Source organism: Ipomoea triloba, chromosome 13, assembly GCF_003576645.1.
Source record: "Ipomoea triloba cultivar NCNSP0323 chromosome 13, ASM357664v1".
NCBI classification, from domain to species: domain Eukaryota; kingdom Viridiplantae; phylum Streptophyta; class Magnoliopsida; order Solanales; family Convolvulaceae; genus Ipomoea; species Ipomoea triloba.
This window is the reverse complement of record NC_044928.1, coordinates 28,110,194-28,135,059: the sequence shown is the minus strand read 5'-3', so window position 1 is coordinate 28,135,059 and position 24,866 is coordinate 28,110,194. Positions and strand designations below refer to the sequence as shown.

The 24,866-nt window shown below is 36.0% G+C and overlaps 5 protein-coding genes and 2 non-coding genes across 9 annotated transcripts in view; 3 read left to right on the top strand and 4 right to left on the bottom strand.

Annotated features, from left to right (window-relative positions):
* Positions 1 to 87: 87 nt before the first annotated feature.
* On the bottom strand, positions 88 to 1,625 carry LOC116001821 (huntingtin-interacting protein K). Its single transcript, XM_031241772.1, has 4 exons — positions 1,455 to 1,625; positions 1,289 to 1,344; positions 435 to 501; positions 88 to 351 (listed from the first exon to the last, which is right to left on the bottom strand). Exons 1-4 carry the CDS (start codon positions 1,578 to 1,580, stop codon positions 259 to 261), a joined length of 342 nt encoding a protein of 113 aa, XP_031097632.1. The 5' UTR covers positions 1,581 to 1,625; the 3' UTR covers positions 88 to 258.
* Positions 1,626 to 2,129: 504 nt separating this feature from the next.
* Positions 2,130 to 5,923, bottom strand: LOC116001441 (probable pectinesterase 67). Its single transcript, XM_031241319.1, has 5 exons — positions 5,667 to 5,923; positions 3,968 to 4,130; positions 3,089 to 3,298; positions 2,614 to 2,861; positions 2,130 to 2,530 (listed from the first exon to the last, which is right to left on the bottom strand). Exons 1-5 carry the CDS (start codon positions 5,921 to 5,923, stop codon positions 2,377 to 2,379), a joined length of 1,032 nt encoding a protein of 343 aa, XP_031097179.1. The 3' UTR covers positions 2,130 to 2,376.
* A 1,720-nt stretch (positions 5,924 to 7,643) lies between these two features.
* On the top strand, positions 7,644 to 10,053 carry LOC116002702 (peroxidase 29). The gene is made up of 3 exons (XM_031242868.1): positions 7,644 to 7,943; positions 8,499 to 8,847; positions 9,459 to 10,053. The coding sequence occupies exons 1-3, from the start codon at positions 7,701 to 7,703 to the stop codon at positions 9,860 to 9,862; spliced, it is 996 nt and encodes a 331-aa protein (XP_031098728.1). The 5' UTR covers positions 7,644 to 7,700; the 3' UTR covers positions 9,863 to 10,053.
* Positions 10,054 to 15,520: 5,467 nt separating this feature from the next.
* LOC116001967 (probable protein phosphatase 2C 42) lies at positions 15,521 to 19,113 on the top strand. Of its 2 annotated transcripts, none has more exons than XM_031241950.1 (4): positions 15,521 to 16,112; positions 17,146 to 17,519; positions 17,926 to 18,180; positions 18,638 to 19,113. In XM_031241950.1, the coding sequence occupies exons 1-4, from the start codon at positions 15,776 to 15,778 to the stop codon at positions 18,848 to 18,850; spliced, it is 1,179 nt and encodes a 392-aa protein (XP_031097810.1). In that variant the 5' UTR covers positions 15,521 to 15,775; the 3' UTR covers positions 18,851 to 19,113. The 2 variants fall into 2 exon arrangements, with proteins under 2 accessions (XP_031097810.1, XP_031097811.1); XM_031241951.1 differs by having other exon boundaries at positions 15,523 to 16,112; positions 17,944 to 18,180.
* Positions 19,114 to 19,731: 618 nt separating this feature from the next.
* LOC116003225 lies at positions 19,732 to 19,819 on the bottom strand. The gene has a single exon (XR_004094656.1). It is a non-coding gene; the product is annotated as a small nucleolar RNA snoR118 (small nucleolar RNA).
* Positions 19,820 to 19,883: 64 nt separating this feature from the next.
* Positions 19,884 to 19,958, bottom strand: LOC116003216. The gene has a single exon (XR_004094648.1). It is a non-coding gene; the product is annotated as a small nucleolar RNA R66 (small nucleolar RNA).
* Positions 19,959 to 21,394: 1,436 nt separating this feature from the next.
* The window catches only part of LOC116001966 (DEAD-box ATP-dependent RNA helicase 1), a 6,394-nt gene continuing 2,922 nt past the window's right edge, over positions 21,395 to 24,866 (top strand). For both annotated transcript variants that reach the window (XR_004094332.1, XM_031241948.1), the window contains exons 1-5: positions 21,395 to 21,666; positions 22,271 to 22,505; positions 22,940 to 23,194; positions 23,794 to 23,942; positions 24,211 to 24,388. Coding sequence is in view for 1 of the 2 variants with exons in the window: in XM_031241948.1 (XP_031097808.1) it covers positions 21,533 to 21,666; positions 22,271 to 22,505; positions 22,940 to 23,194; positions 23,794 to 23,942; positions 24,211 to 24,388 (951 nt within the window). In the remaining variant the exon portion in view is untranslated. The remainder of the gene's footprint in view (positions 21,667 to 22,270; positions 22,506 to 22,939; positions 23,195 to 23,793; positions 23,943 to 24,210; positions 24,389 to 24,866) is intronic.

The window sequence follows — 24,866 nt, the reverse complement described above, 5'->3', positions numbered from 1 at the left end:
AGTTGAACTAGTAGTCTCAGAGCTCATCCAGGTTTGATACAGATATGGCTAAATGCTGTGTATCATAATTCATAAGCACTTTGAAAGGAAACATTGCAAAAAAAAAGCTCCAAATAAATGAAATCTTCAAACGTTTGTACATTGTTACAGGAAAAAAAATACTCTGGCATGGGCAAGCTATGTTCCGATTAGTATTATAGCCAAGAAACAAGCAATGGCATTTCAAGATACCAACCGGAAATCCCCAAACATGTCTTTTCAGAAGGTATTTGTATTGAGCAAGTGCCTGATTGCAGCAACAGCATCACCTTTGTGCTCTCGTAGTGTCCGTTCAGCAACCTTTTTGTCCACCTGTCATCGCAGTTTAAACAGCATTATGCTAGGAATTTGCCGGAAGAATAGTTTTGATGTGTATAAACTATAAACCAACTGACCTCAAGTTCATTTGCAATTATATCAACATCAGCAGCATTTATCTTAACAGCAGCCAGCTCCTTCTCCCTGAAATGGAAACAATTTGCTGATGTATACACTTTATAAATTAATATAAATGCATATAAATTAATTTTGGTTTACCAGTAAAGTGAATTACTTTTATAAAATTTAAACATCTTTTTACCCAATGAGTATCTAATTGTTAACTATGTTACTGCCATATACTATTTAGTTTTTACTTCATTAGAGAAGGTGAATTTTGGAATTGCACTTCAGAACCTTGTCAAAAACATGAAGGAAAAGATGAAGTATGGACTAAAGAAAAGGAAAATTCAACAGCATTGCTATTATCAATCTAATTTATCCTATTCGTATAAAGGAAACTTAATCTCCACCTTCGAGAGTTTAACCTGAGTTTCAAGTAAATTTCAATCAGAAAGCAGTTTGTCATCCCTTACAAGCACACAAAGTCCTCAAAGCCATTCAAAACCATAAGTTCAATTAAAGATGCAAAATAACCTTTATTAATCATCCCACTGCTTAAAATAGTTGAAACATTCACAATTCTTTTACTTAGCCAATAGCATGAAGTTATATGTCAATCCAAATCAACATAACCCACTAACTACTCTCAGCTAAACTTTCTTTGGATCACATACTCATCACCAATTTTAATGCATTTTCTTCCAAAATTATTGAAAAAGGTACAGCAAGACATCTAGTAAAACAAAGGTAATGATTAATGAACTCAACAACTAAACAGAAAACAGCTCCAAACATTAAAGATAAAATCTCAAATTTTCAACTCCCAAGTCTCAAAGAAGCATATGCTTTACATGAATATTCAACATACCTCATTCTCATAGCTTGAATATCAGCTTCCCTCGATGCAGCAATTGAGGCCATAGCCTGCATTTTTGTTTTACAAAATCAAATCTAAATTTCACAAACAAATATCATCCAAAAAAAAAAAAACCTTAAATATTCGTATTATAGTTTATGAGCATAAATATGGATACCGTTTGAACACGCGAGGAGTCCAGCTGACGATCTTCGACATGATCGGTGAGCTTGTCGAAGGCTTTGCTCTGCTGCTGCAAGTCTTTGGAGTCGACTATCTCTATACCTTCGTCTCCGGCCTCCATTTTTGCTCTCTTCTGCTGCTCAATGTCGTACGGAGTGTTGCGTAAACGGAGCCCTAGATATATAGCTTGGGCCTGTTGCTAATTGTTGGGCTGGGTTAAAGGAGATCTACCCGTTAATGGGCTATAACTTGTTGGGCCTAACTTATTAGTGGGAGCGTTACGATTGTTATGCCATGGACTCGGGTGCACCTTGTAAGGTAGACCCGGGTCTATGTTCACACTTTTAGAACTCTATGTTCAAAATTACAGAACTCTATATTCAAAAACATATTAGACAAGTCGTACTTGTGCAGTTTTGCCTAGCCACGAATCCTTTCTGTCAGGGTCCAGGGTCCAGGGTCCACCCACGTTCGCTGGCCCAGGGGGAATCGCCGCTTGTGAGAATCAAACTCAGGTTATCCCAAAATTCTTCCCCACAAAGAGAGCTCACTTGCCATTTGAGCTACCCCATTGGGTTACCAATCCTTTACTTTGTATAGATAAAAGACATGATAATCTCTTTGTATAAATAGGAGTGTTTATACTCAATAGACATATATACAAACTCTATATTCGATCATTTTGTATTCCTATCTTTAACTTGCATTGCATAGTTCCTATGTAACTATGTTCAAGGAGCAACTACTGGAGGCATCATCATTAGAACTACCAATGCACTTCACAGTTTACAATAACTCTATTCTATTTCATAAATTCTATTCCCCCAAATCTATTTCTTAATTCTCCGTCTTTCTTTCCAAAAATATTAAATCTCAAATTCCAAGGGCCCCCTACCCCAGTTAAAGTTGGGGTGAAGTTATAGCCACGCTGGGAGCCACTCCGAGCCTTGAATGAAGCCGATAGATAGGAAAGCTGCGGCTTCTTCTTCACTCAGCTGCTTCGACCAATGGGCACGATCTTTTGTGGCTGAACCCGGTCCGTGACACTTGTACTCCGCGTGGTGCAAATGTCTAGTCCGAATAGTCATAGGATCAAAAATAAAAATAATCTTTCGATATTGATGAATAAAAAATGTTTTTTTTTTGGTACTTACTTTGTATGCCCTGTGTGGCTCCAGTTAGTCCAACCCTTGGAAATGACAGTCCTGGACAAATATGTATTTGCAAAAACCACCCTGGAATAAGCCCCTTTAGCTCTCCCCAAGTACACATCTCCAACCCCATACACCTTCCCATTCAAGAACACAAATCCACTCTTCTCTTTTGCACTATCCCTATGTTGTGCTGTCACAGAGCTATGCACCTCTGCTCTCTTGTCTGCAACCACAAAGATCTCACAGCCCTAAACCCAAACAGAAGAAGAAGAAAAAACCAGTTAAGCAGTGCCATGCATGGCCGGATTTTGGGCCGTGCAAGCTGCCCAGCAAATCAGGGCCTCAAATTTGCAATTAATCTTAAAAGACTCCCATGGAGAAATGGTAAAAACAGGGGTCTATAATGTTTCATATTAGAGATTGCGCTTTTAGTAGGGCCTCATAAGAACGAAGCCACAAAAATCTAAAAACTGACATGAAACATGGATAGTCCTCGGCCAAAAATGGAATCTGTGGAGCCCTGAATGTAGCAGTGATTGTAGTAGTGTCTGCCTTTGTAGTCAAAGAGAGTGTTGTGTGAGCTTAAGAATCCACAGCTGTAGAAGGCTGCCTTGTCTGCTGCTACCACTGCTGCAACTGATGATTGGTTTTGTGAGGTTTGAGCCATCCCTAGGGGAGCTCCATTCTAGGTCATAACGCAAATGTGAAATATATATAGTTAGATCACCAAATTCCTGATATTGATAATATATATCTAGCCCGCAAATTACACATGAAAAAGTTTTGTGTTACATGTTTGATTAGGGCGTTGACAGGAATCAAACTTATGACCTATTTCGACCAATTCGACCACCTCAACATTTTGGGACATATTGATAATATCTTTTGTTTAGAAATGAAAAATATAGGAGGCAATCTCAGCCAAGTTAGTCAGGTTATTCCTTTAGTAACCATAAAGTTTCAAGTTTGATTTTCACTAAAGTAACCTACTGCCCTTTTTTTTAGCTGGTCAGCTAGGCTGATTTACCTTGTAGTCATTTCTTGACTAGATTCTAAGTTCGATTCCAGTGAGAGCAGCCTATTTGACATTCTTGGTTTGAACCCGTCAACTAGGCGCTAACTAGATCCACAAGGCAGGATTGTAAGTTCAATTCTCAATGGAAATGGCCTATTAACCTTTTTTATTTGAGCCAATCAGCTAGACTAGTCCTTGTAATTATTTGTGTCCTTTGCGGCTAAGATTATTGCAAGATGAGATTTACTCAATTCACACCCTCGAATAGTGGGTATACACGAAAAGTGTTTATCAATACATTAGTGAAAATATAATTTGGGGTAATGAGTGAGTAGAAACCTTGAAGCTAATGCCATAGGCAATGAAGTGAGGAGCTTCAGCCCTGAAAGTGGCAGAGCTATTAGCGTCACCTGAACTGTGAGACCACGCAATCACGCTCTTCCCTCTTCCACTTCCTCTCATGAATATGTAGGGCTTGTTGGGTGGTATGTGCACCTGTTCTCTGCATATTTATATATATTCTTCACTTATTCAATCACATATTTACACTAAGCTACTATATATTAAAAATTCATCACAATCAGTTGTCAAAGTTTTTATAATTTAGCTATATAAGTTTTAATATTTCCTTTCAATAAATGATAACCAATATGATGATATTATAGGGTCAAATAGGTCATCCAACTACACACTAAACTACAAGTAAGCCACCGAACTCAAAAAGCTACCATTAGATCCCTTAACAACACAAAGTAATGTAATTACACTTAAAATGATTTGTTTACGGCTGGCGTGTCAATTCCTTTATTTAAAAATAATTTTTTAATTTTGTTTTAATAATTTTAAATAAAATAATTATTTAGAAAAAAAAAAAAAGTTGCCGCCGGAAACCTAGGGGACCCCTTTGTCTCCAGCCAGCCAGCCAGCCAGCCATGGAGACGAAGGATCCCCTTCGCGAAAGGAGACCCCTTCCCTACACACACACACACATATATATATATAAACAATTTAATTAACCGTCAATTTCGAACCTAATTAACTATTTTAAAAAAAAATTAACCAAATAAAAAAATTTCAATTAAAAACGGTTAAAAATTTGTCAATTCGGTTGGTTAACCAATTTTTCAGCAAATAATGCACATTCTTAAATATATATTACATCATATATTGTTTTTAATATTTGACATTATCTCGAATGTATAAACATAGAAAGAGTTTTCCTATAAATATATACACACAAATTTATTTATATATTTATTTAATTTTGTTGCTTGATGAGGGAGTTATTGATGATTAAAGGACCGATAATTTAGATAGGCCGGTATTTGACTATCTTAATTAGCTGCCGGCGGCGAGTACCGGCGGTTGGGGTTAGGGAGGAGGGCGGCGGAGTTGGTGTCGTTCCATGTACCGCTCAGTCAAAAATTGGACGTGACTGTAAAGTGGAAGCCATAGTCACATGTTCATTCTCACTCCACAGTACATTGTACATATCGCAAAAATATGCAATTACGTACCCCTCGAAAAACAACGTAATAACACTCACATGTTGTTGCATTCAACAGTTGTAATGGTTTAGTTGGACAGCTTTAATTTGCAAATCTAACAACTCCCTATCAATTTAAGGCTGCCACTATTGTTGGCCCAAATCTTCTCTGCATGCATCATATGAATTGACTGATTTTCTGGAAATTAAACCATTTGTCTCCAGCTTTCATTTATATATTAAAAAAAAAAAAAAACTCATATGGTTACTTGATGCTGCGTTTTAGGTGAAGTTCACTTTGTGATTAACAAAATACCTCAAAGAAATAAACAAGCCTAAGTTGTTTATATATAGCTAACAGGCTGAAATCAAAGAGACCAATAAAGAATTTAAAAGAAAAAGCTGGGGAACCATTATTAGTGTAATTCAATGCCTATTGCTTCATTTATATAGGGCTTGAGCTTAAGATTTTTAGTTAAGAAAAATTGAATAGTTTTTTCATTTGACAACAAGTTCTCGATCGAGAAAAAAAAAATTTATGAGGAGAGTTACCTGTAAACGCCTTTTTTGACATGTATGACCATCCAATTGGAATTCCCTCCAGGAACATGATCAATTGCTGCTTGAACAGATTGAAAATCCCCATCTCCATTTGGATCAACTACAAGAATGGAATTGGTTCCAATTTTCTTAGTTAAAAGTGGGGAGTCAATGACACTTTTGGCTTGGAATCCATGAAGAAAATATGGGTTAGTGATAATGAGAGAGACAAAGATTAACAAGTATTGCAAAGGAGATAAAGTGTTCATGATGATTTTTTGGAGCTGGATCAACTTTTCTGCATTTTGTTTATGAGTGGATTAAATATAGTTTAGCAGAGGCATTGAATTGAAGGAGTTAATTAATTAGAGGTGCAGTTTTGTATCTCTGGTTGATGGATGTGATTGTTTAATTTGGAGCGTAGGTAAATTGTGTTTTACAATGATGCTTCAATATAGCCATTGCTCTTTCTTTTTGCATTGGATGGCTTGGTTTAATTCTTATCTGAAGTAATTATTTTATCATATTTTAACTGATATTAAAAAAAATATATGTAAGTGGTAATCGGTGTTCACCGAATTTCATATGAAAAAAAAAGGATTTCAATAAAAATGATAATTTGATAAAATCAATATACCAAACATTGAAAAGGAATCAAACATCGAGGACGGATCATAGCTATCCATTGGAGTCATCAATTGTTGATGAGTATTAAAAATTACGGAGTAATATGGAGTCATCTTATAATTATTATAAATTTTCAAGTTAAAGTTTGTAATATTTATAAAATACTCTATATGATTTTATCAAGTGATCAGTTCGCACATAGTCTTGCTAGTGTAATTTATTTCTCATGTATAGTTCATCAATTATTATAAAAGAGTGAAATTTACATAGTGCACATTATTAAATAGTGATTCTATGACTGTGCGTTTACCTTATTACGCAAACTATGATTTTTATTTTTATTTTAGACCTAAAATGCCAATTATTTTGTGAGTTTAGTTAGGTACAACTGAAAAATTAAGAGTATTGCAGCTTTGACCTATCAACATTCATATACGATTTGCTAGCTGCTAACTATACCCTTCCCCACTTTCCAACTTTAGCCTTTAGGCGTTGAAAAGTGTCACACTCCAATAAATTCCAACACTCAATCTTATATCATATAAAAACTCTCACCCACATTGTTGCACTCGTGACTAATTATGATATATGCAGACATAGCAGGAAATTTAAAAGTTTGCAATAGAATTCTTTAAAAAAAATTAAAAAAAAAAAAAAAAACTTTTTGATGATCACAAGTGTTGGAACAAGTGTTAGAAGACATCCAGAAGATGTTGTAACAGAAAAAGAAGCTATTTGATGATCATGAGCGTCAGAACGAGTATTAGAAGACATCCAGGCCAACTTGAATATTTTGAAACAAATTATCAGTCAAATACATTCTGGTGTTTAATTCAGTTAGATCAGATATTGAGTAAATATCTTACAGAATTGCACTACTTCTAGTGCGATGCAACCATTGGTAAAGAATTAATATTTTGAATTGTTAGCCTCCGTTATAAGTCGGACTGTATTGTGACTAAAATATTTTCATTATTTTTTTTTTTTATGTTGGCGGCAACTTAGAGAGCCGAGTCAATGATCTTGTCATTAAAACATGACATATATAAGGAAATAAACTTATACATTTGTTACTAGTTATAGTTTTTGTCATAGTGGGAAGTATTTTATCTTGACATTTTGTTTTTTTTTAAAATAATATTACATAAATATGTATGTAAATGGAGAAGATAACATATAAAAATTGAAAATTGGAACCGTACTAACTAACTTTGCAAAACATTAAATTTGGTCACTGTTCTATTGTTCTTAAAAAATAACAAGTTGGTGTGATATCAGAAAATTAAACCAAACTGGCCGGGGCCGGGCTGCATGCGTGCATTTATATAAGTGCGTGTATTGTACCATCCTGCCATGCCAGACCCGATCCCAGAAACCTCTTGAATGTGTAGACTTCAATTCCATTGATCTCTCGTTAAAATGGATCTGTCTGAGAAAATTTCATTCATAGTTCTATTGTTTCAGGTTGTCTTGTCTGGTGTTGTAGGACAAACAAATAAGGTTATTCATCACCACAATAATGGCCTTTCTTATGGTTTCTATGATCAATCTTGCCCTCAACTAGAGACCATTGTTCGAGGTGCTACCCAAACGTTCCTCCTCTCCGATCCCACCACCGCCGCCGCCTTGCTAAGGCTCATGTTCCATGACTGCCAAGTTCAGGTATTTGTCTGACCCTCGATCTCATTATCAATTTAAACTTTTAATGCACGCAGGCACATATAATTCAGTTGATTATATTCTTGGGTGTTTAATTATGGATAAGGACAAAACATTCAGTACGTCTTAACCGTTGTAGTCTGGAGTTACACCTCGTAGGCACATATAATTCAGTTGATTCTTGGGTGTTAGATTATGGATAGGGACAAGACGTTCAGTCTTAACAGTTGCAGTGTGGAGTTATACTAAATGTCTAAATGTGTGGGCTCTTTGTGAGCGGCAAGTTTAAGCTTGTAGTTAAAATGAGTGTATTCTTGATTGATCGGGGTTTTACCCATGATCAAGCTCAGATAGTCGTTTGTGGACACTTTATTGACATAAACATTTATCCTTCTACTTAATGAGTTATTGAGTCATCATGATTTATTCATGTACTATCTTGTTAGGCTTAGATGTGAGATACTAAGACTCGAAGGAATTTCACTTCTGTGGATAAGTTTAAACTTTTAGTTAAAATGATCAAGGATATTCTGGATTGACTTTTTGAGTGACATGTAGGGGTGTGATGCGTCTATACTTATTGATTCATTCCAATCGGAGATGCGGTCCGATAAGAACTTTGGCGTACGCCAAAGAGGGGTGATAAACGCAATCAAGTCGGTGGTGGAAGCTGCGTGTCCGTGGCGAGTCTCCTGCGCTGACATTCTCGTATTAGCCGCTCGCGACTCGGTTGCGCTGTCGGGAGGACCGCCGATTGATGTTCCCTTGGGCCGTAGAGATTCCTCCAATCCTCCCAATTATAAGTTGGCCAACTCTTTGCTCCCTCCGGCCACCGCCGGAGTCGACGCCACGCTCCGCCTTTTCGCCCAAAAAGGACTCACCGTCGAAGAATCCGTCGCCATTATAGGTAATTTGGCCAACACACACACTTTATCCACAACTAAAGTCTGAATAACCTAACTATCAGTCAAGTTGGTCAAACTGATAGCTGACTTAGTAATCAATAAGATTACGAACAGTGTTGCAATAATCATGCATAATCGGCACCTAGGCGCGCTGGCCCACCACCTAATGTATCACCCTAATCGGATTTAGGTGGCTAGTTGATTAGGGTGCCTAAGTGTCGCCTAGGCACTCACTGTCTAGGCCTTCTAGGCAACTAGGTCGTCTAGTTGACCAATTAGCTATTGTTCTTTTTTTAAATGAGTTATTTCACTCGGCATCGATAAAATAACACTAAATTGTTCAAACTATAAATGTTTTTTAGGTTGCGGTTAATCCCTGCCTAAGCGCTAAGCTGCCCCAGAGCGTCTAGTTATTTTTTTAACCATGATTACAAATTTGACTTTTCAACCAATCTGACCATTGATCAACTATAAACAGCTAGACTAGTTTATTAATTTTTTGACAATTAGGATCACAAAATATATTTATTCACTGTATACCTTCAGATAGTTGTAAATTTTTTTCATCACTCAAAAAATTATAAGTATTTAATATATTTGCTTCTTATTACAGGTGCACATTCAATCGGAGCAACGCATTGTGTTAACGTTCGGAGACGTTTGTTCGATTCAAACGCTCAACGGGAGAGTAAAGTTCCGGCGGACTTAGCGGCGTTGCTAAGTTTGAACTGTCCGATGGGAGCGTCGAGCGCAAACATCTCCACCGTGCCCAACGACCGCACCTCTCTAACGTTTGACAACCGTTACTACGTTAACGCGGTGAGCGGGCGGGGAGTCCTGAACATTGACGCCGCGATGCCGACCGACCCGCGGACCGCCGGGCACGTCAAACGTTTTGCGACTAACGAGGAGGAGTTTTTCCGGGCTTTCTCGTCGGCGTTCGTCAAGCTTTCTTCTTCGAATGTTCTTACTGGGGAGCGCGGCGTGATTAGGAGGAACTGCGACACATTGTATTAATTAGGAAAACGTCAGTCACATATTATATTGTTTCCACCCACGACATTATCTTGTGTCATTTACTTGTTACGTACACAATTATATTATTCTTAATTGTTATGAAGAAGTTATGGCTTTTGAAGATTATTCATGTATGTTTTATTTTATGATTATTGATGAGTCAATGTCAGATACATATATTTACCAAACAATCCTTTTATTTTTATTTTTTTTTATTTATGGAAAATCTGTTAACCCTAACAGATTTATTTATCAAACAACCCTTATATTTTCTTTGATTTATGGAAAATCTGTCATCCCTTCTGTAATCCTAACAGACAAAGAACTAAAGGAGGTAAATCGTAATCTATTGTTCATAACTGACAAGCTCAAATCGAAAAAGTTAAAAGGAAACTCTTACAATGAGCTAAAGTTATGCTTTTGTCATATCAAGAAATAAAAGTGAGGGAGTAGAAATTGAGAATTCATCTAGTATAACTCCTGTTTTTTCATTTAATTGCTTTGAAGTTTGAACTATGAAAGTTGGCAGTTGTTAGTCATTAATTCTTTCATGAACTTTATGCTATAGCAAATTATTTTACAGATACTGCCCCTACAACTATATATGGCTTAATTACTACATGTGTTGTATGGATGTATGGTTGTACCATGTGCCTGTATAAGCGTACCATGCTCAGGTAGTATGAGTGTATGGCTCCTGCTTCCCCTTCTTTACTAGCCATATGTATGCTCGCCAGCTCAATCTATAAAAGGCATTATGGTTCACCACTAGGAATCAGGGTATAAAGGGCACCTTTTATAGAATTGCTTTTCATCCCAAAGCTGTCCTTTTTTTTTTTTTTTGTCAGACCGATTTCCTCAGTTAGAAACTTAGAATATACTACACACTGAAATTAATAATGTTTGTGTCTGGTAGAACTGCAAAGGGTGGCAAAATACTCCAACACGCACAAGTATTGCACGTCCAACGGGTTTGATTTTGGAATGTAGATACATTAATGGAAGAACAATATATAGTTGATATCATAGGCAACATTTCAATTCCCCTCCACTTCTTTGTTTGATTTCATAATGGGGTTGAATAGCTTCACTCCACCATACCTGGCTCCAACTATTGAATGCATAATATATAAATAATAAATGTGCAGTCTAATTATCAGTCTAATCTTTTAGTTGAAACAGAACATGTATGATGTTAAAGTCAGACCGGACTATGGGCGACAAGTGGTCCAATGTTGATGAAACTGGATAATGTTTTGTAAGATTTCTAGACAAGTCTTATATATCATCATATAATACATTGTTATTTATCTTTGTTTTTTCATTTTTATTTTTATTTGCATTGGTTCTATAGGGTGGAAGGATCAACTTGGATGCACAGCTAGACAGTTTTGCAGACACCAGACAAGACACAGTCACTGTCCTAGATTTGACAGCAACCATGAACCTGTTTGAGAATTATGCAATGTTTTTTTGTAACAATTGCCTCATCAAACGATTTATCGACAAAACCATTCATTTCACGTAAGATAGTCTCACACAAGATCAACTGTTACTTCACACCCTGCACCAGAAATTAATTAGTCCCTCCCTAAGCATTCGTCGCTGCCACGACAGCAAAATTCAGAAATCGGCTAAGGGCACATCCTCATTTACAACTCTGTCATTAGTCATTGACCATCATGGTATCGTTTAAACAGTTTTAAATTAGATTGAACTCGACATGTTTCGTTAATTTGATACCATGTGTTCCTTCATCTGAAATCAAAGTATGTATTTTGGGATCCCTACCATCCAAGTGATGCTGCTAACAGCATTATGGCAAAGGGGCCTCATGATAAACAAAGTCCTTATCAACAATTAATTGTTAAAACTCATGATAAACTGATGAAATCTTTGGAGTGATCATGTATTAATGTTACTGTTACATTTGATTATCTTTTCTAATTGAGTGTAATTGTGTAGCTGCATTAATTATTTCCCAGAAAATGGTCATCTACCTACCAACTACCAGGTTGCAATATGAGTGGTTGAGAAGCTGGCCTGGGGGACATTCAAAGGTATCAAGAACTGACAGTTTAAGGTTTTATGATTTCTGCTGGTACTATACTGTTGAACTAAGGCCTCTTTGTAACTTTATTATGGGATTTGAGGTGACTCGGCCGAGTTGTTTGGGTAATTGGCTTAGTAATCACAAGGTTTCAAGTTTGGCTTCCTATGAAAACTGTCTATTAGCATTATTAATTGGTTTGAGTTGGTTAGCTATAGGCAACGTTTCTTATGAAAGCAACCCAGGAAACTAGTGGAGGATCGGAGGTAAACTGCGGAATGTGCTTCAACACGTATAAGAGCTATCTATTGACTTTCTTGGTTTGAGCTGGTTAGTTATAGACAATCTACCGTGAATGTTTTTTATAAGTGACAATCTTATGAATAATAGAGGAGGTAAACTACAGGATGTGACTCAGTTAGGATACCACAACATGGTAAAATTCATAACTCCTTTTTTGGTCATAGGTATTTTTATGGATACAATTCTATTAGGGCTTCATTGGCTTGGTAATGCATTATTATGGCTGTTTGGGTGGGTGGATATGATTGGTCTTTTCAAAGAAAATGTTCTTATTTAGCTTTGTTGGATTTCTAGTTAGTACTATTTTTATGGCCCATGACCCATCTAAAGATGCCTTCATCTATTGATGAACATCTTGATAGGGTAAAGACAACTGTCCCTTTCTTGAATTCATTATGCTACATTGCTACTGTCCCAACCCCTCTTCTCAAATAAAGTTTGATGCTATAGGTTTGTGAATTGTGAATCAAATAACAACACCATTTCATATTAGTTTGATAAATATTTAACTCTAAATTAATTTAAATGTGATATGACGATTATCAGGTTTGGAAAACTTCAATATAAAAAAGTCTTAGTAATCTCTACTGATGATAAATACATATATAGTAATTAACTTTGAGGGGAGATGATGAGAATTCGCTATAGTATGGTTACAATAGTAGAGTCTTATATCTCTCTTTTTTAATGTTAGCGGTCTATTTATAACTAGCTTTTTTTAATGGTTAGGTTGCTTTTGATAGGTTTTTAATTTGCAATTAAAGCGCACGTCCCCCAGTATCCAAATATGGCTATTATGGTCATTAATTAGGTTCCCTTGTTATTCTTGCGATGCCCTCCAACAAACATTCCCTATCGAGTTGAGTCTTCGAAGCTAGGCCACATTTAGAGTTGATTCTTGTGGGTCGCGTATTTCATACCCAAATCGCTATATTAAACTTGTGATACTAGTTTGTGATGCATGCCTTTGGACTTAGACTAATAAGCCCTAAGGTGATTGGATTATGTCGTGATGATCTATTTAGATGAATCCATGCATGTCTATTATTCCAGCATCTATAATAACATAGATACAACCACATAATGGATTCCCAAGCAAACATAGATACAACAACAAAAGAAAATTGACGTCATACCAAATTATCTTGACCTAAAAACAACTAGTGTGCAAGTGGAGAAGTTGGAAGTGAAAAATGGTGGAAATGTGTCACCTTTGAAGTGGAACATGAGCACAAGTAGGGAGTGGGGTGAGCTGAGGATATGTCTCAGCCTCAGTTTGTAACAACTTTGCAAGGAAAGGGATAACTCATAAAACAAAGCACTATGGGTCTGACATAATTCCAATATGCTTTAATTCTTAGAGACATCAAAATAGTGTTGGAATTGACCTATTTTTTTGTTGGTTTTTGTTTGTGATTTTTGGCTGCCTGCATAAACATGAAGGCCCCCGAAACTATGCTAGATCTTTTCAAGGTTATAGGTTTTGGAGTTTTTGGGGTCTTAATTTCATTCACAAAGGTTTTAGCTGGATTTGAATTAATGCTTAGTTGGAACCCACCAGGTCGATGACAAACAAAATAAGTTGGGGCATTTAGTTAAGAGGTTTTTATAAAATATAATATTTTAAAATCTACCTTATAAAGAATCATGAATATTTATAAAAAAAAAATTTGAAAATATCGTGTGACTTGAAAAATTAAGATATGAAATTTTCATAAATGTAACAAAACAAGAGTCATTGTCATTTTTGGTCCTACTGTTATTGGGACATTGCCAATTTTAGTCCACTTCATTCATTTTTGTCACATTGTGGCTAGTCTTATTTAATCGTTGTCACTTTTAGTCCACCGTAAAAATTCTCGTCAAATGGCCGTCCAAAATAAGGGTATTTTCGTCTTTTCATGCTTTGGTCATCTCCTTTAGCCTTTGCAGTTATTTTCCTTACACAATACTGAATGATTACAATTTACAAGATAGATCGGGATCTAAAATACACAATTTACATACAGAATATTCACAATTTACATATTAAATGTTCACAATTCAAATTGTAAATATTTAATATGTAAATTATGTATTTTAAATCCTGATTGACTTTGTAAAGTAGACTCGGATCCATGGTATAACTATTGTCCATTTGTATGTATTGTTGCATTGATAATTGAGAAGCAGTGGGCCTCTTTAATTAAATGCTATACAGCCCAAATATTTAAAAATATCCTGAGCTCTGTTTTTTGCATATGAGCTGGCCCAATAGCTTTTGATATGGACAAAATTTGTTTCGTCCAACTAATATGCATTGACAAAGTTTAACTTTTATCCAAAAACTTCTCAAACATATAACTTGTTATCCACTTCGATTGTTTGTTTTCACTTTACTCGTTCAAAATCGACCAAATTTAGCATTTGATTTTGAGAAGTTGTCATTTTTAGCCTATCAGTTCATAGTAACGACAAGTAGAGTATTAATCCCAGGAGTTCGATTTTTGTAAAAAATATACTGTAATTATAAAAATAAATCAATTACGAAATTCGGTACAAATGTCATACATAAAGGGGTTGAGAAATTCTCAAAAATTAAGTATGGAGTGTAAAATTTGACTAATTTGAATGTAGTTGATGGTATTATCTCAAATGACTTAACAAGCCCAATGACAACAATGACTCGAATAACCAATTAAATACCCAAATTCAACTCACCAAATTAGCTCAATCATACTAGTTGTCATATACAATTATAACTAGTCATTATAGAATAAATGAAAACATAAATCTTCATAAACAACGACTACCCTACCATAAAAACATGACCATTATTCCACCATAAAAAAGGTAATTACTCTCTGCCATTATAGGTCATGAATGACTTTATTCATACTTGTATACGTTAAAGTAAAAAAAAATAAAAATTGTCCATATGGGTAGCTTAGCTCGATTTATAGTTGTAGACAACAACAGATGATCAAACATGTGACTTCTTGTGAACGTTGAACACTAATCATTCTACATAATGAACTGTTATTTACTTATTTACCACCAATTTGGTCTGGCGGAGACGTAGGCCCCTTGAACGGGAGATTACCGTTTTACCATTTTACCCCTCTCAATATATTTTGTTGAGAAATACGGAGTAATAATTATTTACCATTTTACCCCTCTCAATATAGTAATCACATGAGTCATTATTGCAAGATTGCATAAAAAAGTGGATAGTAGAACGCGTATACGGAGGGGCATATTGGGAAGAAATACGTATTCCAGACATTGAAAACAACACCCGACAAAGTGCCCCCCCTTCAGCCCCGTCGTCCTTGTAAACGGAATGAACACCTTCCTGCCTTGTTCCTCCTCTACCCAACACCCCCTACTCCTCCTCTCTCTCTCTCTCTCTCTCTCTCTCTGCATATACATACAGATTTCCATATACAATCAATTGTTATATTTATATAATCACATAACATTGTGCTAGCTAGCTAGCTCTGCCCCAATTTGACTTTTTTTAATTTAATTTAGTGTTTTTATTTTTTATTTTTTTCCCCCATTTCGGAGCTCCATGTGGGATGCTCGGAGGAGCTTTGATGAATCTCCTCTCGCTGTGCTGGAGCAATACTACTAGTGAGAATAGTAATAGCGGCGGCGGCGGCGGCGGCGGCGCAGGCAGTTACAGTAGCTCCTCCAATGGCGCGTTTGGGAGGGACGGGCTGCTGTGGTATCACGATGTTGGGAGATACGGGGGCGGGGAGTTCTCGATGGCCGTCGTGCAGGCGAATCGGGTGCTGGAGGATCAGAGCCGGATTGAGTCGGGTCGGTTCGGGACCTTCGTTGGAGTCTATGATGGCCATGGTGGCCCTGATGCGGCTCGATACGTCTGCGATAATTTGTTTCGACATCTCCAAGGTTCGTACTGTTTGCCTATCGAATTTGGGGGTTTTTGTTTTACTTTTTCAATTTTGCTTGGATTGCGTTTGACTTGTGTGTTTGAGGTTGGAGTTGTGATCTCTATGCGCGTTTAGCTGGAATTGGGCGTGGCTAGTACTGTAGGATTGGAGTAAATAGTGTGCCGATCATGTGTTTGTGGAATTGTCGTGGCTATATTCCAATTGAACAAATATATTGATTCTTGAGCTGATTGACTGGGGGAATGGTGATGACCTAGCTTTCGTGTTCTTTCTTATCCTGAATTCATAAATTGGATCACTGTGGTTTTTGATTTAGTGATCTTGATTGTGTTTTGGGTGTTGAATACAGACTGCACAAGGTTTTGCTGCATTTACATTGGTATGAATTGATGATGATGGTCTTTAAAGCTTTTGTTGTTACTATATCTGGCAATTTGCAATTACTCCCAAAACATAGGTAAAGGACACCAGCTAGATGATTGACAGCATAGAATTAGTAACGTGTATCTCTAGACTACGGTTTCTGTTCTACAGATTAAAAGAATGTCGAAAGGATCTTATGTTATAAGGAGATGATAGGATTCATTGGTCAGTTTTCACTATTTGATCATTTGAAGGTCTTTTAAGTTTGTGATAGGGAATGGCATTGCCAATGGCTGTTGAGATTCTAGAGCTGCAACTATAAAGTCTATGATGCTTCTATGAATTTTTATTTTAAATTTCATCGCTGTAAATGGCAGTGCGGATTATGTTGGAGGTATTGCTTAAGTTCACGAGTGATTATGTTGGAGGGTATTGCTCAAGTTCATGAGTGATCGTTTAAAAATAGTGCATTCATCTTTTATATATGGCTTGTATGAGTGTCATAGTTCCATAGGATTCACCCCGAGTAAATGCATTCATCTTTTATATATGGCTTATATGAGTGTCATAGTTCCATAGGGTTCACCCCGAGTAAATGAAGTGTTAATGGTGTCATAAAGGAAAACCTCTGTTTATGTTTGTATTCTTAGCTTTTAATGTTGGTGCAGCAATATCAGCAACTGAAGAGAACGGCGTTGTGACTGCTGATATGATCCAAAGGGCTTTCTCGGAGACTGAGAGGGGATTCACTGACCTTGTTTCAGACAAGTGGAATTCTCAACCTCATCTGGCAACAGTTGGTACTTGCTGCCTAGTTGGGGTAATATCACAGCAGACTCTCTTCATTGCCAGTCTCGGAGATTCTCGGGTTGTGCTGGGGAAGAAGGTAGGTAGTACCGGGGAAATCGCTGCTATACCGTTGTCAGAGGAGCATAATGCTAACATTGCCGCTGTTAGACAGGAGCTCAAAGCATTACATCCAAATGATCCCCAAATCGTTGTTCTCAAACATGGGGTTTGGAGAGTGAAAGGCATAATTCAGGTAACTTCACCAGCCATTCCTCACTCTCAATTCAAATGTTTTTGTTTGAAAACCTAAGGCCTTTCTTGTGACTGCCCTTGTTAGTTATCCAAACTACGAGCCTTAGTCTGTATACAAAACTCAAGTAGACATTCAAATGACATTTTTTAATGAAGGACCGATGAATATAGAAATGTGGTTCAACTTTCTTAACCCTTGACTATCCTATAGAGTGATTACAAGATGCATTCATTTTATAGTGCAAACGCGTAATCAAGATGAACTCAAAGTGGATTTATTGTATACATACGAGTATATACATACAAGGTGACATTCTTATGCTACAAATTATTGGTCTGTTCAGCTATTAGTACATCTAACAATTACATTCCACTTTTGTATTTTGATTTCTGAATTATCAAATCAGGTTTTGTCATTAATGCAGATCTCAAGATCCATTGGTGATGTTTACTTGAAACATCAGCAATTTAACAGGGCGCCAATAAATGCAAAATTCAGACTTCCAGAACCTATAGACATGCCAATCTTGTCTGCAACCCCATCCATTTTAACTCATCCTCTACACCCTAACGATTCTTTCCTCATATTCGCGTCTGATGGTTTATGGGAGCACTTGAGCAATGAAAAGGCCGTAGATATTGTGAAGAGCAATCCACACTCTGTAAGTTCCACCCTCTACACAATCTTCTCATATCACATAATTCTCTACACCAAATTGCATGATCTGCTGATATTCTTAGCAGTAGAACTGTTACACCAAATTGCATGATCTTCCAATATTCTTAGCAGTAGAACTGTCACGACCAACGCCTTCCGGGTAACCATACTATGAATGGCTATACCTGGCCCCAATGCCTTCCATGTATTTGTACCTGGTGCAACAGGCACCGATTATGTAGCTTTGCAAGCTCATAACTCTGTACCTAGTGCAAAAGGCACCAATTATGCAGTTTTGATTTTTGAAACAACTAAAAGCTCATAACTTTTGGTACCCAGTGTAAAAGGCACCGATAATGCGGCTTTGAAACAACTAAAAGCTCGTAACTTTCTATACCTGGTGCAAAAGACACGATATGCGGCTTTGAAACAACAACCACCTCATAACTTTTAACATGCAGGGAAGCGCAAAACGGCTGATCAAAGCAGCACTGCAAGAAGCTGCCAAGAAGAGAGAGATGCGGTACTCAGACCTCCGGAAAATCGACAAAAAAGTGCGACGCCATTTCCATGATGATATAACTGTGATTGTTTTATTCTTAAACCATGATCTTATATCCAAAGGCGTGGTTCAGGATCCTCCTCTTTCAATCCGAAGTGCTCTGGAACACTGAGTTAAAGAAACCAGCATATATTTCATGGAACTGTATGTCTTCATCAAGACAATAATAACCACTCTGCTCTCATAATTTTCCCTGACCTCTGCTGTCATATAAGGCCTCGATTTTCGTTAATTGAGGCCATGACTATTTAAAGTAGATTTATTGCCAATATTTCAATCTGTAATCTGTCTATACCAATATAAATTTATTGTATTTATTAATTCTGCCAAACAATTTATGCCCTTTTCCAATAATCGTTATCAGCATTTATAGGATTACAATTCCATTTGATTCCCAGATTTCACTTGGGATATATTAGATACTTCGTCCAAATGTCCAATCCATTATATATTATCTGATTCAATTAACAAACTTGACTAAAGTTAGTTCTGAATTTATTTTTTCATAATATTAGTATATAAATTTATATCTAATTTCAATTAAAGCCTTATGGTCTAGTGGCACCTGGTTTACACTTCTACCGTATAAGGGAGTGGGTTCAAACCTCAGTGGAGGTAACTGAGGACTCTTTGTGCTTGAATAGGTTGAGAAAGTCGTTTATGAACAAATATTACATTATAATAGAGTATAGTACTAAAAAGAAAAAAGCTTTTTTGTATTTAATTTTCATAATATTAAATTTAAAATTTAATATTAATATCTAAATTATATATATTTAAAAAATACATTAGAAGTAATATAAAACACAAAAAAAAACAATTAAAAAGAATAAAGAATAAATTTGATTAACAAACAGTATACAGGACGTAAAATGGGATAAAATGAACAAAATCGAAAATTTCAACAATTTTATAAAAATGAAACCTTAATTTAACCTCAATTTTATACACATTTTAATCAAAGAAATTAGACTCCAAAAATAAAACAATGAAAGATCAGACTAGCTTTCTAGGCTGCAATGTGCATCAAATTAGCAGTCTTTAATCAAACTGCTCAGAGCCCAGTGCGATCATCATTTCAATTTCTCAAAGAAACAATTTTTAAAAAACAAAACAAAACAAAACAAAACTTTCAAAGTGGGAGAATCCTCAGCAAAAATGCTTATATTTGTCATCAAAAGTAGACTATCAGGTCTCAAAGATATCATGCCATCACAGGATTTCCCATCTTTTGCATTACTGTTTCGAATAAAGACGAAAATTTTGAGATTTTTTTTGTAATAATAATAATATAGCAGGATCTAATTTGCTGCGCCGGTGAAACAACGACGGCGAAGCGACTCAACTTTCCCGCACGAATCTCTGCCTCGCTTCCATACGTGTACGGAGAAGAACAGCCAACCTTAACAATAAGGTCTCTGCTCGAGAGGCAAAAATTACACGAATTAAGATCGACGATTAAGAAAAAAACATTTTAAAAAAAATCAAAAAGATGCGAACAAAGACGATGGAAGCGATTGTGAAACGGGAAGGTTGAGGATGGAGGTTAGGTTAAGAGCTCCGATTTATATAGTGAAAATTTTCGAAATAGGGTTTTGTAGAGAACGATGGAGGTGCGATAACATGGCCGAATGGCCGATAACATCGCATCTTAGTTGGGCTTCAAATGGATTGGCCCAGATGACATTACCACCTTCTAGCAAACCTAACTTTATACTCCGTACATTATATTAGCAGTGTAGCACCCAAGTTTATGTATCATGGACTAATGCACATTATATTACATTTTGGATCTTGTCTAAACTATATCATACAGTTACTATATTATATAATTCAAGTTAACATATCATGTATCTATTACATGTTTACCGTTAATATATTATAAATTTGTCGTGCAATTAATATATGATGTACATTTAGTTTATTTATAAATAAATAATAAATATAAAGGCATACAAAATAATACTTCGTCAATAAAATGTTCTCATAGCATTAGCCTAGTATATTAGAAGCATCACTTAACATTTTTTTTTATAGCGGTAGAATAGTGAATTAATTATTGCCACAAACATTAAGTTTTTGAGTTTGGGTTGAATTGCTTGAGCAGATGATTAGTTTCATGTTGAGTTTTGAATCTATGTTGACTCAATTTAGTTGAACATTGCCTATTGAAGTATTGAGTTCGTTATGCGGGTGAAACGTCTAGTGTTGAGTTTTGGAGTTATATTGACTCGATTTACTTGCTCATAAATATTTGAATCACAAATATAAACGGAGTAATATATTATATGTTTGGTGGTGGGATATTGACTCTTTAAATTATAACAAAATGAAAAAAAATTAAACAAATACTATCTTGTAATATAGTTGATAGTACTAAAAAAAATATACTGATATGCCAATAAAATCACATTTGAAATAATGGAGTATATTTCGATAGTAAACAAAGTTTAAAATTATAATGACGACTCCCCTGGACCAGTTTTCGTGTCTCTCGGAGTAAACGCAATAGACCTGAACCGTTAAATGGACACCCTATAGATTTTTTTAAATTTTTTTTGTTTAAAATTCTAAAATCTAAACAGCTAAAACCCTTCAATTTGGCAGAAAAATAACGTCCGCCCGACCCGACTCTCCCGCGCCGCTGCTTCCGCAAAGTTCATATTCGTATACATGTGTGTGAAAATATTTTGCAGAGAGAGAGAGAGAGATAGAGAGATAGAGAGGGGTTTGAAAGTGCTTGCTTCGTGACTGTTGAAAACTCCAACTGAGAAGTGAGAAATTCGTGGTTGATATGGAGGAAGCAACGGAGCAAAAGAAGAAAAGTGAGAAGAATAGGGTGCCAGTGCTGCCATGGATGAGAAACCCAGTTGATATCTCTGTCATTGATGAATGCCCTCTCAACAATCTCCCTTTTCTTGACCCGAGGTAGAAAACACTATTTTTGCTATGCACTTATATGCGTCATACTTTAGCTTCAATTTATTTACATTTTGCATGCTTAGCTTGTTTAATTGGACGTAGTAACACATACTTTCCAGTTACTAGCTTTGCCAATTTGTAATTTTTAATGCGTCCCTAGTAAGTTTTGAACATTTTTATTTCAATGTGAGTTGAAATTACTGTTTAGTGGAGATTAAGGATTCCGTTTTTAACCAGAAAAGTTCTTAATTTTCCTTTTAAATTGAATTTATTTTTATTTTATAATGTTTATTCCCACTGAAAGCAATGAAAGTACATTATGTGATGGGATTGCATTATGTTAGCAATGTTTATAATCGCGCCTTTCTAGTTTGTTACTATAGTTTAATAGGTAAATGGGCACATAATTTTGATAACTATTATGCCATGCTGGAATGACAGAAGTTATCTTCATCCCTACCTTTGGATGCTTTACATGCCACTCTTGATGGATATTCACTCAATTACTATTAGCTATGTTGTTTATTTATTCAATTGCTGAATATTTTGGTGCACCTTGGTCTTTCTTTCTTTCAAATCAATGCTCCATTTTCAATAACTACTTCACTAGGTTGGAGGCAGCTTTGAAAAATATGGGGATTACGTCCCTCTTTCCAGTACAAGTTGCAGTTTGGCAAGAGACGATTGGACCTGGCTCTTTTGAGCGAGACCTTTGTATAAATTCACCTACTGGGAGTGGGAAAACTCTTTCCTATGCATTGCCAATTGTGCAGATGCTTTCAAATCGTACTGTAAAATGTCTCCGAGCATTGGTGGTGTTGCCGACTCGTGACTTGGCCCTGCAGGTTATTAAAGCATGCTTCTTTTGCTTATTAATTATTATTCTATTTAATGCTTGAGTTGCAAGTATTTCCATGTCTTGTATACTCTGTTCCATCATAATTGATATAGTGAATCACTGTATATCACCACTTCTACATGGAACAGATAGAGTTCTGGTCTAGATTTATGGATGATGTCATTATTTTGTGCTAATCTGAAATGATTGCAGTCATAACCCACAATCATAGTATAGAAGTAAATGATCTCAATTGCCTAAATGATATTTTTATCTAAATTGAGGCAATTTAATCAATTGTGCTGATTCAAGTGCCATTTCCAAAAATCAATTTCATTAAAGTTCAAATTGAGCATTTTAGATGTTCAATTGCACTATTGCAGAGAACATTTATAAACTTTAAGGCAGATTTTAACTACCAGTTATAAATTCCATTTTCAGGTTAAGGAAGTCTTTGAGACTCTTGTACCTGCAGTAAATTTACGTGTGGGGTTGGCAGTTGGGCAATCTTCCATTGCCGATGAAATCTCACAGCTTATAAAGAAACCAAAGCTTGAGTCAGGCATGTGTTATGATCCGGAAGATTTTTCTCGGGAGTTACAGAGTGCTGTAGACATACTTGTGGCAACACCGGGAAGGCTGATGGACCACATTAACAACACCAAGGGCTTTACCCTTGAGCATTTATGTTATCTTGTAAGCAGCAAATTTCTTTATTTTTTATTTTGAAGGCAGTTGCATCTTTTCTTTTCTCTTGCCTTTTTGTTTCAAATGTGAAGCTTGCAAAACAGATACCACTCTTTTCCCTTTTTAAGCAGTCTGTAAATTTGCATTAGTTATGAAATATACTAATGGATAATGGTTTTCTGAAATCTGAATAATTTACGTATATCATGCTGGTGTGTCCACATTTTTGGCAATTGCTTATTTGTTAATGCCCCTTTGCATATGTTCTCCTTATTTCATCAATACCCCTTTGCATATGTTCTCCTTATTTCATCACTATCCTTCTGGAAACCGACATCATTGTCATTACTAGTCTTATTATTTGTAGCAAATGCTCTTTTAGTATGCTTAGTCAGTTTTGCCATGGTACCTCATAACAGCAGTCAATGTGTACCTTAACTGTGATTAATTGCTATGACATGGCTCTGCTGTTGAACAATCAAAATGCTTATTAGAAGATAAGCTTTGCAAGTAAGACATTTTGGATAGATGACCACACTCATTTCCACTTCCACATCATATTTTTTATTACATATTTAGTCAGTTTCACTGGCATGGCATTATTTCAGGTTGTTGATGAAACAGATCGGTTACTTAGAGAGGCATATCAATCATGGCTGCCTACTGTCCTCCAATTGACCCGTCCTTGTGACATGCTCTTTCCTTCTGACAGTTTTTCTCCTTCTGCTTTTAGTTCTTTGAAGACAATTCGGAGATTGTAAGTCCTTGAAGAGAATTCTTGATTGAAGTGCTATGAATGATTTTGAGATCTGATTAGGATGAACAAGTTAGGATATAAGGCAAAATTCTTCTAAGTTTTTAATTTTTCAATTGTAATTGGATGAATCCAGACCTTATGGAATTTTATGCATAAATAAAACATTATTTTGCTTTCTAGCATAACTTTTAGTATAATCCATAAATGATGAAGTTGTTCTGAATTTCAACTATGCTTTTGTGTTTGAACCTATTTTAAATTCATGCAGTGGTGTTGAAAGAGGGTTCAAGGGTAAATCTTGCCCCAGGCTTGTGAAGATGGTCTTGTCTGCAACACTTACACAAGACCCCGGCAAACTTGCTCAGCTTGACCTTCATCATCCTTTGTTCCTGACAACTGGAGAGATGCGCTATAAGCTCCCTGAACAGCTAAAGTCTTTTAAAGTGGTAGGTTACTTTTGGAATAAGAGTAGTCATTTCTTATACATATTTTCAAATTTCAAAAGACTCTTGTCAACGCATGGTGTCAGGTTGTTTATGACAAATTTTTCCCTAACTCCAACCAGTTTTACATGCTTGGCTTAGTGGCTTACCAAGAAACTATGTTTTTTACGAGTACTATTTATAGCTAACATTCTTGTTTTAAACTCAACATTGTGAATGTTCTAAAGAATTATATTGATGGCTTAGTGGACACTGGTCAAGTAATTTAGTTTAAGGAACAATATCCCCCTTTCCCCACCCCTTTTCTTTCCCAGCAGGTCCAATAGCTCCCTGTGGCACTGTGCAAGGATGGCATTTATCTATTTTACATTTGTTTATTCATGATCTTGTTAGTTCTAGGTAATAAATGTTACTGTTCATTAATGACAGTTTTTTTTTTTTTTTTTTTTTTTTTTTTTTTTTTTTTTTTTTTTTTTTTATT

What these genes read in the sequence shown, in the direction of transcription:
- LOC116001821 (XM_031241772.1), bottom strand. Translation starts at nt 1,580, where the DNA reads ATGGAGGCCGGAGACGAAGGTATAGAGATAGTCGACTCCAAAGACTTG. An exon ending in ATTCAAGCTATGAGAATGAG is followed by an intron (nt 502 to 1,288) that starts GTATGTTGAATA and finishes TTTCCATTTCAG; the next exon opens with GGAGAAGGAGCTGGCTGCTG. An exon ending in TAATTGCAAATGAACTTGAG is followed by an intron (nt 352 to 434) that starts GTCAGTTGGTTT and finishes CTGCGATGACAG; the next exon opens with GTGGACAAAAAGGTTGCTGA.
- LOC116001441 (XM_031241319.1), bottom strand. Translation starts at nt 5,923, where the DNA reads ATGAACACTTTATCTCCTTTGCAATACTTGTTAATCTTTGTCTCTCTC. An exon ending in GTCAAAAAAGGCGTTTACAG is followed by an intron (nt 4,131 to 5,666) that starts GTAACTCTCCTC and finishes ATAAATATGCAG; the next exon opens with AGAACAGGTGCACATACCAC. An exon ending in AGCCACACAGGGCATACAAA is followed by an intron (nt 2,531 to 2,613) that starts GTAAGTACCAAA and finishes TATTCGGACTAG; the next exon opens with ACATTTGCACCACGCGGAGT.
- LOC116002702 (XM_031242868.1), top strand. Translation starts at nt 7,701, where the DNA reads ATGGATCTGTCTGAGAAAATTTCATTCATAGTTCTATTGTTTCAGGTT. An exon ending in TCCATGACTGCCAAGTTCAG is followed by an intron (nt 7,944 to 8,498) that starts GTATTTGTCTGA and finishes AGTGACATGTAG; the next exon opens with GGGTGTGATGCGTCTATACT. An exon ending in AGAATCCGTCGCCATTATAG is followed by an intron (nt 8,848 to 9,458) that starts GTAATTTGGCCA and finishes TTCTTATTACAG; the next exon opens with GTGCACATTCAATCGGAGCA.
- LOC116001967 (XM_031241950.1), top strand. Translation starts at nt 15,776, where the DNA reads ATGCTCGGAGGAGCTTTGATGAATCTCCTCTCGCTGTGCTGGAGCAAT. An exon ending in TTTGTTTCGACATCTCCAAG is followed by an intron (nt 16,113 to 17,145) that starts GTTCGTACTGTT and finishes ATGTTGGTGCAG; the next exon opens with CAATATCAGCAACTGAAGAG. An exon ending in TGAAGAGCAATCCACACTCT is followed by an intron (nt 18,181 to 18,637) that starts GTAAGTTCCACC and finishes TTTAACATGCAG; the next exon opens with GGAAGCGCAAAACGGCTGAT.